Source organism: Geospiza fortis, unplaced genomic scaffold (assembly GCF_000277835.1).
Source record: "Geospiza fortis unplaced genomic scaffold, GeoFor_1.0 scaffold190, whole genome shotgun sequence".
NCBI lineage: Eukaryota > Metazoa > Chordata > Aves > Passeriformes > Thraupidae > Geospiza > Geospiza fortis.
Genome location: NW_005054328.1, coordinates 1,861,914 through 1,883,825, shown reverse-complemented (window position 1 = coordinate 1,883,825; position 21,912 = coordinate 1,861,914). Strand labels below are relative to the sequence as shown.

At 34.8% G+C, this 21,912-nt stretch overlaps 1 protein-coding gene across 1 annotated transcript in view; it reads right to left on the bottom strand.

The window, feature by feature from the left end:
- SENP6 (SUMO specific peptidase 6) overlaps window positions 1–21,912 on the bottom strand; it is a 73,188-nt gene that overhangs the window by 20,731 nt on the left and 30,545 nt on the right. Inside the window, exons 6-13 of the mRNA XM_031057105.1 lie at window positions 20,271–20,372; window positions 14,935–14,955; window positions 9,861–9,931; window positions 8,466–8,605; window positions 5,745–6,147; window positions 4,382–4,614; window positions 1,736–1,906; window positions 815–857 (exon numbers count right to left, since the gene is read on the bottom strand). Coding sequence (XP_030912965.1) covers window positions 815–857; window positions 1,736–1,906; window positions 4,382–4,614; window positions 5,745–6,147; window positions 8,466–8,605; window positions 9,861–9,931; window positions 14,935–14,955; window positions 20,271–20,372 — 1,184 coding nt within the window. The remainder of the gene's footprint in view (window positions 1–814; window positions 858–1,735; window positions 1,907–4,381; window positions 4,615–5,744; window positions 6,148–8,465; window positions 8,606–9,860; window positions 9,932–14,934; window positions 14,956–20,270; window positions 20,373–21,912) is intronic.

The window sequence follows — 21,912 nt, the reverse complement described above, 5'->3', positions numbered from 1 at the left end:
TGAATTAGGTGCCGTGGAAATAACTGCACTGCACAGCTGTTTTAACTAAAACTTGATAGCTATTTTCTACAAATTATACTAAGCTCTTCAGTGTTTTATTTTTAAAACTACGTTTAAACATGAAAACTCAGTTTCTATGCATCTGTATTTTATATGCAATATAATCTTAAATACTTGACTGAGCAAAGGCTACACTTATCTTTACAGGTTGTGAGACACTTTTCTACATGTAATAATTACAAAATACAATAGATCTCTTTTAAAAATAACAAGAGCAACATTCAACAGGACTGGATCTTAAGAATACAACTTAAGATTAACAAAAGGTAACAAAGCTTTTCAGGCCCAGAGCAAAACCCTGCAAAAGAAAAGAAGGAAACAGAGCAGGAGCTGTAAATCACCCTTTCCAAATTATGTCACTATTTATTTCAGTGACATGAAATACACAACTTTCACACTAGAGAGAAAACTATCAAGAGAGATCTAGACAGGAAAGGTCCAAGAAACCAGTGTGGTTTTTACTGTCTACTTAACACAACTGAAATAAAAGAACTAATAAAGTTTTAAAAAGCTAACATTTTACAAAAGGGTTGCTCTTGCTTTTTATTTTTGTTAATCACTTTTGTTAAAAGGCAGGTCAAATATGTACTCTCCGTTTTCTTTTATCTGACTACAGACAGCCAGTATAATTTATTACAAAAATGACAAAATGAGAATAAAGGTTAAATTAGGATTCTCGTTAATACCTTTGACAAAGTTACTTAATTCAAAATAAAGATATGGAGTACTAACATAAAACAATAAATGTACTCACCTTCTTGACTCTCTAGGCGTATTTTGATATAATCCAGGCAAAACTGAAAGACAACACAATTGTAAGATCTCACATCTTCTGCAAATTTTCATTGACTGAAAGCCTTTAAACTGTTAACAAACACACTTCAATGGGCTTAGTATATAAGTAATAAACATTTAAAATTTAATATTTAAAATGCAAGTTTTAAGAAAAAACAAAATTTGCATTTTAGCACAACTCGAGGCAAGCACATTGTTTGCTACTCTAGTCTCTTTCAGTCATACTGACTGTATAAACTTCAGATCTCTCTGAAGTACTCAGTTTTCAAAAACCCATACAATACCCTGAAAAATACACAAATTCTATTTCTTCAAAAGAAAATGTCATCTATCAGCATTTAGGTAAATCAAACAACAGTTTTTTTGTAGAGAGGTGGAAAAAACAAGTAACAACACCACTGTTTCTGTGGTTACTCCAGCAACAAGTATCCATTCTATTCTGGCTGACTGCATCCAACTAATATTCAAGGACTCCTTGAAAACTCCATGTAACTTAGAAGGCTGACCAAAAAAAAAAAAAAACTGCAGAAGTAAAATTATTCGCCTTTAGGACAATGCTTCTTCCTTGCACCTATCAACTTCTTGTAGCTGCTGTTTTCAATTTTTTTTAACAAATGCATGCTAACCCATAACCTCCCCCCAGCACGCAGACAAGTTCTTTCAGAGTGCTGCAGCACAACATTTCTATTAAGAACCAGAGCTAGACTGCATGTGTTAGAGCGTAGCAGTAATTTGAGGTTCTCTGGAAATCACAGCCTCTGAAATTAAAGACAAACTTACTGCTCCCCAGACAAAGGCAAAATAGTATGTTGTTCAAATACAAAAATTCAATATCCATCAAAGCCTGAAAAGCAAACTGTGCAAGAGCAAGGGTACTCACAATCACAGGCTCCACGACCATTCTGCGCAGCATTCCTATTCGAATGCTTCGGCAGTTCAGGATGACGCTTTCACAGGAGTTTTGGTAATTTAGAGGTACGGCCTCAGTTACCATCTCTTGAGAAATAACTTTACGCCGTTTTATTGGAGTGTTAGACACAATGTTCCCAAACTGAAAAGTAATTTTCAGGTTTCAGAATGTCTCACCAAGGTTTATTGCCAGATCAAGCTCGTTGAAACTAATGACTAAATTTTTAGCTACTTTTCTGTTGGTCAACAGGATTACTCACTAGAGTATCCATCTCAAACAAATGCAGAAGGGAGGTAATTCCTAAAAGACTTTTTGTAACACCTGAGGATGTTAATATTGCTACATACATTCAAGAAGAAAATAAAAGGTAACCTGACACTTTTAAACACTTTACTGACATTTCCAAAACACAAATAGTGCTTCTAAATTGCCAAAATCAATTTATTTTTATCTTTTGGAAACACTATGCAGTCTAGCAAAGTGACGTTATTTTTAATATGTTTTATTTAGATAAAAAGAGCACTAATGCTGTAAAACCACCACAATGCTGATGGTTTAATTTTTTCTTTCTGTTTTTGTTAATCCAAGCTTTTGGTGACTAATTCTTGAAGTACATTGCATCACGTTAGCAGAGTACAGTCTTCAAGAAACATAAATAAATAAGCCCAATCAAACTACCTTAAGGCATCTCTACAGAACTAAGATGGTTTTAGGATAGATTCCAAGGTCAGAAGACTAAACATTGAAAGAAGGCCATGTGGTGTTAGGCCCTAGTTCAAGAAAAGTCTCTAGATGCTAACTGAAGCTGTAATCTCAATGAAGTACCCTGTTAACCAACAGAATTATCTTAGCAAAAAACCTATTGCAATGAAATAAAGCCTGCTGATAGCCAGCCTATAAATGCATTTATTTATATTGCTTATATTGCTCTATTTTGTTAAAGGATTTTCTGTACACTAGTCTTTTCTTTGGTATTTATACTGTTTCATAAAGCTGCCCATAAATAAACATTCACTTTTGTTACAAAATGCAATTAAACTCCCACAGAACACCATTCTAAGGGATGCAGTGTTTCTGTTAAGACTAAATCTCGAAAATTATTTCAAAGTCCCAAATAACTAACCTATCTTGGCAATAATTCAAAGTCTACTTTTGCACACTTCCTTCATTTTATACACTGAAAAAGGCAGGGATTCTAAATTCCTGTAATTAAAATGTTTTCCTAGGCCTCTTGTTGAAAAGAGCTTTTCCTTTTTGTCTGTTGGACTGGCTAAATGTTATTAAAAAGTTCAAAACAAATCAGAAACAAACAATAAAACAGCGAAGTCTGAAGTAATGCTATATTCAACTAGTCTCTTCAGTAAACAATGAATATTTTGAAAGAAAGCTGAATAAAGCTTTTTCTATTATATCTAAGAAAACTGCTCTGATATCTCCAAATCTTGGTAGGTTAATTCAATCAATGTAAAATTTGTGTTATATTTCACAAAAAAAATTTTTATTTCCTTCATTTTCAAAAGTAAGCTTGGACTCTAAAATAATCTAACATATAGTATTACAACTGGTTTGTAAAGACTAGTGAACAGGAACATATGGATATACAAAAAAAACATTTGGGAGAGTTTCAGAAGTCAGACACCAATGCCTTCACAATGCAATGCTTTCAATTAATTCAGCACATACTGCCAGAATAACTTAATTCAAGAACTATTTATAATCCAAGCTTTGAGCCTCACAGTTTTATTGCAGGCTGGAGGTTCACAGCTTCATATTGATAGCAGTAACTAATCATACAACGTATTATAAACATCCATAATTTCACCAACTACAGCACTGGAATGTTGGCTTCTGAATCTCAACATAGCAAGAAGGTTTTGGCATCAGTACTTTTGTGTTCTAACTCAAAGAATTGAAAATCTGATCGGATTCTCTTGTTGAATCAAACTCTCAATAGTGAAACTGGACAAGTGAGTGAAGAATTGTTTTAATCAGCCCCATTATTCCACTACCAATTGCCACATGAATTTATTCCTCTTCGTGGCTCACTACTGAGATGGCTTTTGACACAGTATGAAAACTCTCCCCCTTGGCCACACTTAAGGTGTGCTCATGGAGTATTTTGTCTTTGCTTATCCAATTGTTACAGCACTACTCAACTAAAAAACACAAGCCACACCATGAAAGTCCTAAAAAAGTGCTATAAACTGCAAGAGTTGTCAAAGCATTTTAATTTTAAAGGACCATTATTGATCCCAGTGTCTCTTTTCATGTTTAATTTCAGAAAGTCTCAACACGCAACAGCCAGTACTGACATTCTGCTGCAAACTGAGACCTTGAGCTTCACAGAGAACCCCTGTCCAGTCTCAAAAGAGTAAACATTCAACACAGAAGCATTTATTTTAACAGCATAATTAAAATCATTTTGGATGCTTGTAAAAATGTAATGAACACATTTTCTTATGTTTCCAGTATTAAGTATGCAGAGAGACTACTTGATGAGCTGCTGAGCAAGAAAAACAATCAAATACAGTCAACTTCTGACAATACAAAACAAGCCTTTACATATTCCATTTATTATTTGATTCTGTTTTCTTTAAACAAAGCATTAAATAGTACCTGATCTTTCATTCTTGCTTTTCTTGGTAGTGTGACTGCAATTTCTGTATCTGTTGTTATACTACCTATTCTCTGTTCTATTCCACAACTGTTCTCCTTTAATGCTGCTTCCACCTTTCCTGTAGAAGGAGCTGGGGAGGAGCGGGCTGAATCTGCAGGACGAGGTGAAATGCTTTCCATGCTCCTAGTGCTGCCACTATTCTCGTCCTCATCATCATCACTAGACAAAACAACTAAACAGAAAATATTACATTCTCAACCACTACATTTTTCTGTAACAAATTTCTTTTTTAATTTTTGGCTTTTCTTGCTAGTGTGATGGCAATTTCTGTACTCTTGTTATACTACCTATTCTCTGTTCTATTCCACAACTGTTTTCCTTTAATGCTGCTTCCACCTTTCCTGTAGAAGGAGATAGGGAGGAGCGGGCTGAATCTGCAAGACCAGGTGAAATGTTTTCCATGCTCCTAGCGCTGCCACCATTCTCCTCCTCCTCATCACTAGACAAAACAACTAAACAGAAAATACTACATTCTCAACCACTCTATCTTTTTGTAACAGAAATTTCAAGTAATACGTCAGAAATAATTTACGTAATTGTCCTGCAGCGTCAAAAAAAAATCCATATGTATAATTGTATTATGTTTTTACTAATGTTTATCTGGAATCTGGTTGCAAGGACTCTCTGCCTTGTTTTTGATTTCTTATAACTAACTATACAAAAAATGAGTAACATTAATCTACCTCCAGACAGAAGTGAATGTGGTTCAGTCAAGAATTGACAGTAAGTAATACAACCTAAAAACTGACAAGAGAAATTATGTCTGAAATCATAGGACAGTATGGTCTAATCAGTTGGACAACATGGTCTAATAAACTAAGCACAGAACCAGACACATAATTTCCTTTACTCCATCCTTCCTGCTTACTGAGTTTACAAAGAGAAAACACAGAAATTAACATTTTACAAATTATGAAATTTAAATAGATAAATAGTTTGGAAGAAAAGAGGAAAGAAAACACAAAATAAAAATCAAATACTGTTTTTCCGCTTGGGAGAATGAAGGATGGAATTCTGCTAGGAATACTGGTTTTTCCAATATCCCAAACGTAAATATGTTTTTAAAAACAAACAAAAGAAAAAAGTCATAAAGTAATTTTTGTTGTCCCCAGTGTTCACCTTCCTTGAAGAATACCTCTGCATACGAAAAGGAAATTATTAAAAGTTCTGTCCCTCTTTCCCAAGAACACACACAAAAATATTCCATGCAACATCAGTTATGTAAACCTCCACAAACAGTTTCTTCACTATACAATATTCTGTGTTTCCAGCTAATGGATGTATTCATAAAAAGGTACTTACTTGGATCATTTAATTCAGATGGTCTTGTACTCCTCTGTCTTAAGCTTCCTGTAAGTTTAGGATTTTTTGTCCCAGTTATAAGACCAATTTTTCCATTCTGTCGTAACATAGAATGTCCTACAACCTCATTACTCAGTAGAATATCCGCTGGACCTTTTCCAACAGCAGAACTATAAAACTTCTTTGTGCTGAACCCTGTACCTGAAGATTTTTGCCCTGGTGAATTCTGATGTATTGAAGAACGTGATAAAGGTCCCACAGATTCACTTAATGTTACAGTTTGTCTGGAGACTCTTTGCAAATCCTTTAAAGAAGCACTTTCACAATGTCGGCATTTGGTCTGATTTTCATTTGCCCTCCCACAATTTGGGCATTCACTAGAATAATCAATCTGTTCCAAAAGCTAAAGGAGAAACAAACACACAATCAGTAATTGTAAGCAGAAAGACACAATTTCCAGATCTTGTACTTGATTTCTGTTCAGAATTAATCATACAATCACTTAGGTTGGAAAAGACCTTTAATATCATCAAGTCTGATTATTAACACAACTCTCATCACTAAACCCAGGTGTCACATCTACATGTCTTTTAAATATCTCCGGGAATAGTCACTCAACCACATGGCTGGCCATCCTCTTCCAATGCTTGAACACCCTTCTGGTCAAAAAATTTTTCATAATATCCAGTGGAAATTGACAACACTACATTAGTCATTACAGTAAGGAGAGAAAGCAAACATTAAAAGACAGTACATTTTTTATTTAAGAAAATAAAAAAGGTTCTAAAAGGAACAAATGTCATTTGTTACAATTTTTTAAAGTGATTCATGTTGGACAATTCACATTTTTCTTCTTGTATTTTCTTCCATAAACAAAACCTTGCACACTGTTCAGATACATATATCCATCAGCTAGAGGTCCAATTACACTTTTTCTGTAAAAACAGTTCCATGGGACAAAATAACCTACAGATCCTTAGAGCAATACTGGAGAGGATTTGAAGGAACCTTGTAGGTCCAACCTATCTGTCCTTCCAAGGTATCTTTTAACAGCCCAGAAAGGCATGCAGGAAAATTCACTCCTCAAGGGAGATGAAGAAAAGGCAAAGTACCTATTATTGCTCTAGAGTCATGTGTCACAGAGAAGAAAACAGGACTTGAGGAATAGGAGTTCCTCAAACTTTCAAGAAGCAAGGAGGGGTTACAAGGAAAAATATATTCTATCACTACAACGACAGGTGTCTTTTGTTTTTCTCACATTTATAGGTCCCACTTAGTTTTGTACTATTAAGTGTAAAACTTGGGACTTCTGTAACATATAAACTACAGAACGAGTAGCAAAGTGAATACAGGACATCTTTAAAGATGAAAATTTAGTACATGTTATTTTCTCCTGAAGCACTGAATTCAAACAACATAACCACTGTACTGTGAACTACTGAAGTCAACAAATACCTACATCCCACCCAAAACTTTCAGTATCTACTCTGAAAACACCTTTCACAATTTACACCTCTCCCCACTCTCCTAGCCATGAACACGCCTCCAAAAGAGGATTTCCACAAGTGTGGGAAGTAATTTCAAACCCCAAATTTCAAGATCAGAATGATACAATGAGAACATATTATTTTTACAAAATTTAACAAAGCTACACATACTGTAGAGAAACAGAAGCAAAAAACCCCAAGTGTATAAAATATATCAGACCCTTATAATCTGAGCTGTGGGATGATAGCAAGCTACAATGCAAACCAGCATTGTGCCTCAGTGCCGTTACAGGATGTAGTTCTTAGAAAGATACTGCTTATCACATTGAAGAATTTCAACCAGACATTGAAAGTATTCAAGAGAAGGCAACAAGAGTACCTGGAAGATCTTAAGTATAGAGTAATCGCACCCCTCTACTTCAACTACATGCCAAAAATTTTAAACCAGTTTTTTATTAACATCACATTAATTAACTAAATAAGCAATGGAAATGCCAAAGAGCAGTACCAGGTGTTTCAAACAAAAGCTAAGCATATATAAAAATCGCAGACTTTTTTTTTTTAACCAAGATCTCCTTACAGGAGTTTTTGCTTTGATAGTCAAACAATGTGACCTGTATTGTGTGCATTATGAAACTTCCATAGTAGCCTGGGAAATTAAAAAAAAAAATACAGAGAGCCTTAAACCAATTTCCAAAGTATCTTACATTTGATATTCAAACAAGTTCCTGACAGAAACATCCTGGCTAGCTGCATGTAGATAAGAGAATGCCATTTGGATACCTAAGGAACTACTCTCACTGAAAAAGTGAGCAACTCAATAAAAAATACTCGCCTCTTTGCAGTACTTTAATCTTTACTGTTCTGAGTACAGAAAATCATGACACAGAAAAAAAAAATCTGTCAAAGAGCAAAAAATTGTTCCTCTATTTCAGCAAATTAAAATTATCGATCTCTGGTTTATCAGTCAGCTATTCAATAAAATCAAGATTCCTTTTCTTTTCAATGCAGCTTCTGTCTGTTCAAGTCAGAAAATAAATATTTCACAAGTAGTAGCAATATTAGCACTTAAATATCTCTATCACTGTAACTTTTTAAAATTATGTAAATCTTCCTCCCAACTCTATGGATTTTTAAAACCTCAATTTGTTTTACTCCTGAATGTCTGTTTTTAAAATATGTAACAACTTTTAAAATTCAACAAGAGTTTACATATTTTTAAAATATAACCTACCTTTGACTGAGTTAAGCATGTTTTTGTAGCAGAAGATAGACTCAAGTCAGATTGGTAAGAATTGCAATGACCTTTCTGTCGCACCTTTCTTTTAATGTCAGATTCTGATTCAGAGTCATCTTTATCCTCCATTACACTGTCTAGAAGAGAAAAGATACAAAAACATTAACAAGTAATGTCCACTCCTATACTGTTATAATTACGAACATCTTACTTTTTACATACACTCACTTGAACTAAATATAAACACATTTTTAAACCTCAAAAATCTACACTGCTTCAAATGTATCACGATTTGTTGTATGACTAAAAAATAACATTCCCCAAAGTAACTTCAAAATGTAGTTTTAGTAATACTATTACAGGGTTGCTCACTGACAATTTTTATCTTATATCTTTGCAAGAAGCTTGGGATTTGCAAATCTATGCTAACTTCATTGCAAATCAAGCAGAGGGTCTATTGCCAAAAATAGGAGAGGATGCTAGATTATGCTATTATACCACAGAACTTGTTTTAAGGCCATTTTTTTTTAAATATATATGAACACTTTTTCAATATACATACTGATGGTCTCACAAACCATCCCACTATGAGAAGACATCTCAAAACTAAAGAATGGATCATTTTTGAAAAATAATTAATAATAGGTGAGGCTTTTCCCTAAGTTACTTTAGAGCAGTACTGCTGAAGATCTACTTAACATTAACCTAAAATGACACAGTAGAACTTGCCAGTGCAGGTGACTATGCAGCTGTAAACCTATGCAGCACGTTTACAGACTGTATCTATGCTAACAAAGCTTAACAAACACAGGGTTATTTCCTTTTCCAGTTTCGCAATTTCCCCACCTGAAACCAAACTATACTTTTTCTACTGCACCTCCAACAGTGAGGTTGTTGCATCTAACAACGATGTAAGAGCATGTTTCAGCTGAGGTACGGAGCTGATGCTGGTTCTTTTATTAACTCAGTGTATGAACACACTTCATACCAAGTGCTGGTTAATACATAGCATTTTTCTTGTACTAACACTGCTACAGAAGTTCCTCAACAATAATTCAAAAACAAGCTGGGGGTTTGGGCTCAGACTAGTTAACTCTAGAGATCTGTTCCATCTCCAATTTTATGATCCCAAATGTTCCCTATTTCTGTTGCTTTTAAAATAACTGAAGCCTAATTCAAAAGTATTACATGACTGAACTAGCTGCAGAGATCTGTCAAGAAGGGCAAAATCATCCCTTCATGCACAAACTTGTACAAAACTAGAATAACATGAGCTAAGGCTGTAAGCAGATATACTAAAGGTTGTATAAGATTTGGCAACACACCCACCCAAATCAGGTATTAAAAAACTTACTCTGCTGAGAAGAAATGAGAACTCTAAAGGTAACTTACCCACTCCTTGAGACCGTGGTAACCTAATGTGGTCTGCCTCCACTTTCTGAAGCTGAGGTGGGTATTCTTTTCTGGAAAATGAATTGGACGTATGGTTGTTCTTTTAGCAGACACCATTATAATTTAGTCACAATTATACACGCACCCAACAAACCTGAAATGTATCTGAAAGCTACAAATAAGTAACTTCTCCTATTACATGCTATTTGTACACATAAAAAAAGTATTATCAGCCACAATAAATGTTTTGGAAGTGCTTCTGATCTAAATAATCAAAAGCGTTTCTGATCTGTAATAATCAATAGTTCTGGAGTCTGTCACTTTTACACACAAGCTTCCAAATATTGAAGCCTGCATATTCTCCTCTTCCTCATTCATGAAATTCAAGACAAATACTTTCAAAAGCCAAGAATAAAAATAAATTATTTTAATATTAAAGTAGATCCCACAAGTTCCACAACTTAAGAAACAGGAAGAGAAGATACAAAAGGAAGGAGATCCGAGGTCAAAAACTGTTGTGGCCAAAAACCAGAAAGAACAACACAACAGACATGGTTCCTCTATATTTGTTTTTAAAATACTGTAATACAGACAAATAACTGGATAGTAAGTATTTTGTTGGTATAACTTGCATAATATAGACATCATATATTTTTGTGCAAATTAATGTAATATATAGCATTATTGCAAGATTTGAGTCTCCTGAAAGATGTTTTCAGTTTACAGGCATGTGTGTTAAATCATGCTGATAGCAAATTAAGATTCCTGAAGCTCAGTGCATGTGGGTTACTGTTTGTAGCACTTATCTTTCTCAGAACTCTGAGCACTGCAGCTCAGATTACTATTCTTGTCATAACAGAGGATGGCACACATCTGAAACACAGGAGGCCTTGTCAACAAACTCACCAGAAACTGGTTTTATAGGAAAGTTAAGCACTGGGCTGCAAATGGGTCACACATGTCCCATACTGCTACCTCTGATTACAAGGACATTAATCAACAGCAAGAGAGCAAAGCCAACAGCTGCAGGCAGTAACATCACCACCAACAGCTAAATTTTGAGGACCCATCTGACAAAAAATTTGGCTATGGCTGAAGAAGGCTTTAGCATCAGTTATTTCTTTCAGCACAGCATTTCCTAACGCATCAAATGATAAAACCTTTGAATTTTCTGCATTTCTAGGCAACGTTATTAATTAATATCTTTGGAACAAGATTAATCTACAATGTCTTTTGAGACACTTCTTACCTAATAACAAACACATTTGACTGTGTTGATAGGCTGCAGCTTTAAAGAAAATTCTGGCAGAAAGAAGGATTGAGAAACAAACATGGCTACTCACAATATAGAGATGTCATAGTACTTTATCGTGACTGCTGGCAAACACATCACAGATGACAGATTATGTAATTTACTTGTTACTGATTGTGTCAAATGTGTTTCTGGAACAATCCTTCTCCCTCAGAATTTTTTAAATCAAAATTGGAAACTCAGTATTAATATTTATTCATAAATTCAATGCATTATTTTTTTATATAATTTTCCTTAAAAATGAAACATATGGAGTTACTCTAAGGCAGAATTAGTGGTCAAACTCGTCATTATAAGAAGCTGTACTATCAAAACTAAACTCATGACATTCTAAAAAGTAAAAAAAAGCTGTAACATCATTTTAGATTTGAAAAATATAAACACTGCAGTAAGGGTGTGCAAGCTGTTGCGTCACATGTCATAATTATCTTTCACTAGTATTTTACAACAGTAAATCTTGTTTTGAACATAATGACTTCTGGAAAAATTATCTTCTATAAGATGTCTAAGATATTTAAAACTTAAATGATATTTAAGAGAAACAATATTGAAACTACTTGTCATTTAATTGAAAGCAAACAATAAAGTAAATCATACGGCAGATTTAGAGTACTAAAATGTCTTTTAAAATGTAGTTCACAATTCAAGGTCTCTGGACATTTCTAACTTACAATTTTTCTTCTAAGAACCATACATTTATATTACATTTTTAATATGCAAAACATATTTATCTTATTAAGATGATAAATTCATTATTTACCCTATAAGGCTAAATAATTCTTTTACAATAAATCAGAATACACTAGCATTATCTACCCCCATCTGAATTTTTTGTTAGCAGCATAGACTCAGATTAATAGCTATTAAACAGCCAAACACTTGCAAGAACACAGAAGTGGTAGCAAAAAATAAAGTGTATCTTTCCTCTCCCACAATACAGAACTCATACCCTCAGAGTAAACCATTAACATCCAAACCCAAGTCACAAAAAAATCAGCTCCAAGACAACTGAGGCTTCCCAACACACTTTGGTGCGGTTAGCAATTCAAGGCCAGGCTTGAAGTTGCTTTGAATTAGAAAGAAAAGTGAAGATAACTTTAAAGACTATTTAATTTGAGACTTCAGCTAAAAATTTTTTAACAAATAATGCTTTCTTGGAGACAGTGACAGCCCTTCCACAAGAGGGCAGCAACTTTAGGCACCTTCTACTACTTTCCTTTCCTGAAAACCCCATAAAGAGAAAGGAAGAGCACACCCCACCATCACGTTTTTACAGACTGGAAAACAAAGCTGCCTTTCTGAGCACAGTGTTTCTTGCTGCCTGAACAGCTGCAGATCCATTAATACCTTCTCCAGTAAAATACTTAGTACACAGAGCCATTTAGTTATGTGTGAGTGCAGAAACAGAAGGGGAAATTGGTTGTTTTTTAAATCAAACATTATATCTACCTTTAAAAGGACTATCTGGAAAAGAAAAAAAAATCTTAGAGCAGATTTAAGAACATACAGCACTTCTAAACAAACACCTTCTTGCTGTTAAACACTGACCAAAACTAAGTCTTCCATTTAAATGGGAATAACTGAGGGATCAAACAGCTGAGCTGATCACAATGCAAGATTACCTATATTCTGTGTTTAACAGTCAAAAAACAATGCTCAGAGGTGAAACAATTTTAGGCATCTTGTTTATGTCCTAAATTATAAGAACTTTTAATACCTTTAAGAGCAAGGGAAGTAGAGAAGTATTTGATAAAAAGCAATCTCAGGAAGTAGTAAAGCACCAAACAGCAAAACACTGATTACAGGAGCAAGAAAGATCAAGCTTTTTCTGCAACACACCACACTGAAGTACTCCGACAGTCTGAACTGTGCAGCATCATGAACTTTTGACATATTTTAACCGCTAGATGCCACAATATTTTTAAGTAAACGTGTTTTGCCCAGACAGAATGGTGTCACTTATTTCATATTTTCAGCAAGCATTCATTATTACTGCTGTGTTCTCTTGCTGATGGAATTGGACCTTAGTGTCTTCACACCAGCCTGGTAGACAGACCTTTATGAAACTGTCCAGACAAAGCGACATTTTCACTTAAAATTTCTTCTCTAGGAAAAAAATACCCAGAAATGTGGTGGGGGGGGATGAGGGGAAGGAGTAGGTGCACAATTTCTGTCTATGCCAGAAAGCAAATAAACATGAAGAAACATCTGGATCTGGGAATTTGGGAGGGAGTGCTACCTATAGTTTGGTACAACTATAAAGGCTGCACCAGCTCCTAATTTTGTTGAGGCGCAGGGGTTACACAAGAGCTGTGCTTAATGAGCAGCCTGGCTCTTTCAGGCTGCCTCATTCAGCCATTCCTCTGCTTCTGTATGTGTTATTTGGAGATGTATCACTGCAGGCAGGCTGTTGGTTTCTACATCATTACATAAAAAGAGAAGAAAGCACAATAAGACTGAAGCACAAAGCTGCTGCGGTGAGATTTACCTTCAGCACGTGTTAGAGGAAGAGCAGAGTACAAAAGCCAAAGGCTGAAAAGAGAAGCAGCAGCACAGGGAACAGGGTTTTCAGAACACAGGTCAGCAACCCCATTTGGCCCAGAAAGTCAGGAGCTGCTGCTGCACTTATCATGACAGTAATGATTAAAGCTAAATTTAGCAGCTCCTGCCTACATCATCTTCCCCTGCCAGGACAACAACAAAAAGCAGGCAAAGAAAAAGGAACACATCCAGCAGAACTGGATGAAGAAGCAGCAGGTATCTCCATGAGAAAATTAAGATCACACCAGCATGGAACTCAAACCTTTTCTTCTATGCCATACAGTGACACTAACTGGCTGATGAGTATCTATTTGATAGTTCTTTTAAGAAGTAACAAAAGGCAATAAAACAGAATGGCTTGATTTTCTGAATTTGAAATAAATATAGAAAATCCTAAATTCAGAAAGAACTGTGCTATTTATATCATTATCAGTTAAACATTATATATACTTTTAAACAATTCAACCTGGTATCAAGCTCATACTGCCAAAAGCCACCTACACAGGATATTAACAAAAACTCAATTACTTCATTACTATCAAGAAAACATTTCCACTAGCATATAAATTTAAACTATATATGAAGAAAAATAAACGTATGGTATTTCATACTAATAACAAAATATTAACAGCAGTAAACCAGATGCAAAACAAGTGAGAAATTAGCCCGAAATGAACAATAAAAACCCAGTGTGTCAGGTTTTGCTATACATTTTCTGTTAACTGCTTTAATATATGCACTTCATGAACAAAATATACACAGTAATGCAGTAAAAACCTTCAATGCAATTCAAACCAAGCTGAGACGATGGAGTGAGAGCTGTTAAACAGTCCACTAAGAGCTTCAGAATCATTTGACTAAGAAGCTTCAGAACCATTTTATTACACAAAGTTCGCTGCTCTACAAAAACAATTAGCACTGAATTCTTAAAATCCAGAGAATGTTTATGCAATTTTGCACTGGATATATAAATAAATTTCCAGGGGAGAATTACCCAAAATTCACAGTAACATAACATTTCTTAGAGATGGATGTAAAGGCCCTTTTTCAATAAAAGTGAGTGAATCATAAAAACAGAACTAAAAACAATCAACCACTATCACATATGAGTAGGTATGATTAACTGGATTGAATATTCTTTAACTAGCATTAATACAGCACTCAATCAGTTAATTTTCTTAATGCTTATTGCCATGCTCATTTGATCAACAGTAAGCTTACCTTTCCTTTCGGTCCAGATTGCTTAAAATATGAAAAAAGAAAAAAACACATAAGATGTAAAGCCCCACATGTGTTGTACATCACTAAATGCAAAAATTATTAAATATAAATTGTAACTGTTTCATCGTCTTTCACTCACCAGTCTAATTTTCAAACAAGCATTACAATTTTTTCACCAAATTTTTGTCAAAGTAATTAGAAATGCACAAACACTACTTCACAGACAGCAACAGTCAGTGGTCTAAATACTACATTGACTTGACTCTTTTTCAATGAGTAGAATTTGATTAACTCTGAACTTAACCTGGTCATCTCAATTCATTTACAATGCAGAAGCCATTAAGATAGAATTCTAATACACTAATTATAAGCAAGCCTCATTTCCAATCACAAAACCATTAAGGCTGGAAAAGACTTCTAAGACAGAGGTCAACCACTAAAACAATCCCTAATTGCCATGCAAAAGAGAAGAGAATTATGTAAGAACTTGTTTCCAACTAATAAAAAATATGTAAGTGTTTAAACTGAGAAACAAATTTCAGCAACAGTCCTTAAGTATTTAACAAACCACAAGGAAAGGCTACAGAAGGATAAATGGAAATCATCTTCTGAGGTTTAGGTAAAAAAAAAATCTCCCAAAAGAACCTAGGAACTAGAGCCACTAGTTTACAACCATCTCCATTAACATGAGTTAACATAGAAATTAATGTAGCTGATGCTCACAGTTCTGGTCCTTTGTACACTAAGACTGATATAAAAATAAATCTAACTAAGCTTAGCACACAGACAATTTGAAAATAGCATCTACATATCTTCTATCTTTTCAAAATTTGCAATATAGAATGCTGAAAGCTTTGAATCTGTGTGACTGTTTCTCCCAAACATCAAAAGCCTAACAAACCTCTGACATGCCTTACATTAACTGTATTCTAAAACAGAACAAATTCAAATTGTTTCCTGTTTTACTTCAGCCAAACTAAACAGAGTAATGATATTACACAGTAATAAAAACTCATCCTCCCTTCCTTTTCACAAACAGTGAAAAGTATGCTCACAAGAATAGAGCAAACTAATTCTCGTTACTCAGAAAACAGCAAGAGTGGAAGCAAAGCAGGTAAGAATGTAGTCCTGATAATCCTACAGAGTGCAGTATGAAAGTAGATTCCATCTCCACAGTGCTCTGGGAAGAGTAAAAGGACTTCAAAATTGAATGTGACCGTGACAACTTAAAAACTGGGCTGGTAGGTAATGAGCCAGTGCTGTGTGAAGGTGGAGAGCTGCTCCTAGCTGGAGCTAGCCTTTACTAACAATAAACACTGCTTTTGTGCAGGTCACCCTCTAGTTTATCAATGCAGTTAGTTCCAAACCATGTGTGGATGGAGCCATACCCTGCATCTTTGCATCCTTTGCACAGCTAGTATGTAACTTGGATTAACTGTTTACAGGTGCTTCAAAGAGTCACTCTGTTAAGGAACACATAACTAATGCTAAGGAAACTTAACTAATGCTAAGGAAACTTAACAGCAGGAAAATAATTTCCAGAATGCCTGATACTATGCACTGACATTACATCAGATGCCTTATTTATTTGTTTTAGAATTCCACACCAGTATAATGCATTTAAAGGAAGATTAAGAGATGAGAATTCTGGATTGATCACTGTCCCTACTGCTTCATGTAGCTCATGCATAAGATTTGTTAAACATGCAGTACATACATGCTATTTCAATGCCAAGTCTGGAAGAACAGTCAGTCCATAGCATAAGACAGAACTATGCTTTAAATGAAGCAAAATAGTGTGAACCAACTACAACACTAGAGCAAGCTATATCTGAAAATCTGTTGTATCAGACATTAACAAATTTTAATTTAATCCCCAGATTCCACTAGAAAAAAACATGAATATTTATAATAATATTATTTGGAAATACCAAATTCTGTTCTGCTAGAAACCTGCATTTTACATGAGTCCAAAAGATTCTCAGACAGACTTCAAATTAACATGTACGTGCAAAAAAATCGCAAGAGATAAGAAATGCAGTACAAATCATACACAAATTCAACCTGATAGAGATTATAACTGAATTCATAATCAGCTTGCTCCATGTGACACCATCCCCACCCAAAGAACCCAGTGTAAGTCATGGAATCTGTTACATCAGCACCAGAGACTAAGTTGCTCAACTTACTTAATAATGTTTTTATTTCTGGTTATCCTTTCAAGAACCTACCATTGATTTATGTACAATATATTAGATAAAATCATTTTCCCTATGTTGTTTCTGATCACCACACCATAAAACAATCTACAAATGCAAAAAATTAATAGAACACAACTCTGAGTCACCTGCAAATTAGCATAAGAAAACAAAACTCAAAAATTTAGAGCTCAATTTCCATGCTATCACCTCTTCTGTCTTGATATACACCTAGAATGTTATTCTTGGTTTGCCACTCACATTTTTTGTAAATAGTCCTTTTTGAGGAATCACCACCAGCAAATGCTTTTGAGGAATCATCACTTTTAAACTCAACTACTGCCTAATGTCAGTAAAGACTAGCCAAAAAAGGGTATAAAAAATTCCTACACAAGTGAAAATACATGACCAAACTATAATATCCAGTTAATATGGTCTGAAATTTTACATCATGGTCAGTTTTACATAGTCCTGTCTTAGTTGGCTTTTTTCTGACTACTGCCTTCTCAATCAGAAACCTATGTTTTCAACATCAAGTAGCCCTGAAATCTCTCTTCTTCTATTTATTTTTTTTAAAGTCTGTCAGGAAGTCACATTTTATTAATTTTCAATCCTCTAACACAGAAACAGATTTAGAAGCTTTTAGAAAGCAGTCAGTTGAGTCAGAAGCTACTGGAATTAAACCTCATTGCAAAGTTCCTATGTAAAGCTCACCCTCAGTCAATTAGATCATGCTGGTTCTGATATCCTCCAGTAACAAAGCACTGCTGGGACTGTTATGACTGTTTCCTGCCTTTAAAACTCCAAAAATATTCCTAGCATAAGAGTTAATTGTCTGTTGTTAATGTAAATGAGCTACAATAACAATCCTAAGAGAAAACATATTTAGAACACTCAAGATGACTACTATCCAATTACTTCACACAATATTCAGCTTGCTTATGTTACGCATTAGTTTTCCTCCTGTGTCACACATGCCTTTTTTCTTCACATTACATTGCAGGCTTATAAAGAAGTAAATCCCACAGGCAAGAGAAAGGCAAGCAGGCAAATCCAACATCCACTGAAGATTAAGAATCTCTGGAGCAGGTTGAAGAAACCTATGGCACTGAACTTGCTAAGATGAAGCCATTTTGACTGGCTGTTTGAAGAACCATTTCACAACAAAGCTTAATCAAGTGTATGAGAATTATCAAGTTAACAATCAAAGCAGTCTTGTATGATTTTGCTTACTTCAAATCATTTTCATTAGCACTGCAAATCAAAATTTTATCCTTCAGAATAACAAAAAACACCACAAACAAACAAACTTCTCTCTCACAAATAAACAAAAGCAAGCACAAACACACACAAACAAAACCCACCAGAAAGGTAAAAGCATGAATGCTTAGAGATGGTCCACATTTTCCTCAATGGGACACTGAACCAAAATAATGTAAAAAGGACTTCATGCAAGCAAAAGCACAGCTGATTCAGTCTAAACCACAGTGGTAACATCAACCGCATCTTTCAGCTTAACTCATGGTAAAAACTGCCAATTTTTTTAGTCATCAGCCTCACACTGATGGCAAGAAATGTAAAGAATTGTAAAGAGATACCTACTACTGCATCTATTATTACTAAGGGTAAGGAAATGTCCATCCTGTATACCACATATACATACACCTATATGGCATTTAGAGACTACAGTACTGCTGGAAACAGAAAGAGGTAACAGCCTAAATCCTCAAGGACAGGATAAGACAGCAACTGGCCTGTGAGGAAAGGCTGCAAGAGTTGGGCTTGTTATCCTGGAGAAATGAAGACTCCAGGGAGACCTTATTGTGGCCTTCAGCACCTGAAGGGGGCCTAAAAGATAGATGGGGACAAACAGTTTAGCAGGGCCTGTTGCAATAGGACAAGGGGTAATGGTTTAAAACTAAAGAGGGTAGATCCAGACTAGATAGAAGTGTTTTACAATGAGGTGGTAAAACACTGAAACGGGCTGACTGGAGAAGGGGTAGCTGCCCCACCACTGCAAACATTCAAGGTCAGGTGGGATGGGGCTCTGAGCAACCTGATCTAGTTGAAGATATCCCTGCTTATGGCAGGGGGATTGGACTAGATAGCCTTTAAAGTCCCTTTCACCCCAAACTGTTCTATGAGTCTATTATTTTGTGACTGAAAAATTCCTTTTTCAGTCTGTTTATTCAATGCCAGATTACTCTAATACAAGTTTAGATCACATAATTCATTCACATTAGAATATGGGCTTTCTTTTTCTGAAGTCAGCAAATCAAACTGAGGGAAGTAGGATAAAAAAAACCAGAAAGATAATGCCTGTATATGATCCCATCATCCTAAAAAAATCTATACTTAAAAACAGAGAAAAAAAAACATAGAAGAAGGAAGCTACAAAATGCAGACAGGATAAAGCACTCATGAAGGATGGCGGAAATCCACAGAATTCATAAACAAAAAGAGCTCTGAATGGATAAACTTTGAAAGAAAATTCCTTAAAACAGTTGCTATCTCATATGTTTGCGAAACACATTAGTTGTACAAAACACCTAGAACCAACCCTAAAATTTACAGAAGTTTGACAGGGTTTCAAGCTTCCAATCAATTAAGTTCAATTCAGCATAGTTCAGTAAGATTACCTGGTTTCCAGTCATCCTTTCTAAAAATAATTTACATAGATGCAAAACCTTGCTTCTATTAGATGTTGCAATTTATGTTTTACACTATATATATAGGTCATATACAATCTTCAGATCTATGATTTAATGTTTACATGGATCTTACACAAGCTGAAGGTGGTGTGACTTAGTAATTGCTGATCATGTTGTCAGTTAGGTGAATTTCTACTGCAAACTATGTTTGTTGATTTCAGAGTATTTTCTCAAAATATTTATATTAGCAGGTGCTCTCCTACTACCTGCCAATGTTCTTTAAAATGACTAAATTCTAGTATTATATTATAGTAATTCCTAAATGTTTTTATTAAACTTCAGTAATTAAGGTCAAAGCTCATAATCAAGAATGCACCCATATGATTTTCTTAAAACACTTGATAGCATAAGGAAAATCATTACATACAAGACCAGGGTGAATTTTTACAACTGAAGCACCTGCAAAAACACAAGTAATTAGTCTTACCTTTGGGCTGCTGTTTTTACTACGGCTGTTTGTGCGTTTGCGTGGTGAAAACGTCTGCCATGTACCACAGTTACAGGACCAGATATATTCTGAGCATTTTCACTGCAAACATATAGAAAATGTTTAAGAAAAGACTCTGGTGTGTTTGTACAGTCTCTGGTAAAACATGCGGTGTCCTAATTTTACAAGACCAGACACACAACGCCAAGTATTAAAGTATTTCTGAATCAGTAATACATATTGTTAGGCATATAAACATTCAGCCTTATAATAAAATGGATATATAAGAATATACACAATTTTTTTTCTGGGGAAAAAAGGTAAAGATTTTTTCACTCAACCCTGTACTGCAAAAAGACGCAGCCTTTTTAATGACTTGTAACCATTTATAACTAATTTTATACTTTCATCTCTCATTTTATTAAGGCATAATATTAACTTCTTTAATATGACTTAAGGGGCAAAATGTGAACAGACTGAATTCACGAATGTCCCTCATAAAAAAAAGTGAACACAGAAAATTTATGGATGCAAGATGACTCGTAACTGAAAAAAATCAACACATTTCACAAAGAAAAAACAAAGGATTCTCAGGTACTCATATCTCTACAGAACTCTTATTCACCAATGTATCTTAGCATTTCTTGGGTTTCTTCATTTGCTACCTTTTGACTTTTATCTCATCATTATGTAAAACCAGTAATTATGGAGAGAAGATTTGTTACTATTACTCTCTCTAGTAAAAGTTGACCTTAAGATACAATAGATCAATAATACAGTGCTCCTTCAGAGATCATTAAACCTAAAGAATTATCCTGCACACTGCTGTGACAGGACACACAATACTATGCTTGAAATGTTAAAAAATCACACAACTTTTAATAGACAGTATGCTGATGATACAAACTGTCTCAAACTATGGAAATACAGTACTTAAACTCTGCTTTTCAAATTGCTTGGAAATATTAATTGCACTAGAGAAAATGATGTGAAAAATCATTCCTACTAATAATATTTCTCGGAAATATTAATTTCACTAGAGAAAATGATGTGAAAAATCATTCCTACTAATAATATTTCTCAGAAATATTATCTTGCCATTTGTCCTGTTATGAACAATGAAAAGAAACCCAAAGTACCACAATTCAAAAAAAGCTGGTAACCAATTCCTAATCCCTGCTTTACACTCCCCCCAAAAAAAGAAAATGAGTAAACTGTTACTGTGCTTTTTAATTTCAGTTTAGCATTACAAACCCTTTTGGTAGCCTTACGTAAGTCACGATGAGAAGCTTTCAGAGCATTTCTGACTGCCCCTAACATAACCACAAACATAACAAAACAAGATTTATCTAACCCAAGGGGTTAAACCCTCTTCTCTAAAATACAAAATTTAAAAACATCATAAATCATTTGAGTTAACAGTCCAACATCCTGAAAACTAATAACATCCATGCAAACACCAACCTCCTCAAAGTAAACACATTCATCTCACATGCTTCTAAGGATCATCCAGATCAATCTACAGTCAACCTGCTGTCTAACTTGCCACATCAGAAATAAAAAGCTGACAGCTACTTGCCCTAAATACTTTAGAATGTCTCAAATCCTCTTTGGCTTCCCATTTCATGTCTTTGAAAAAGAT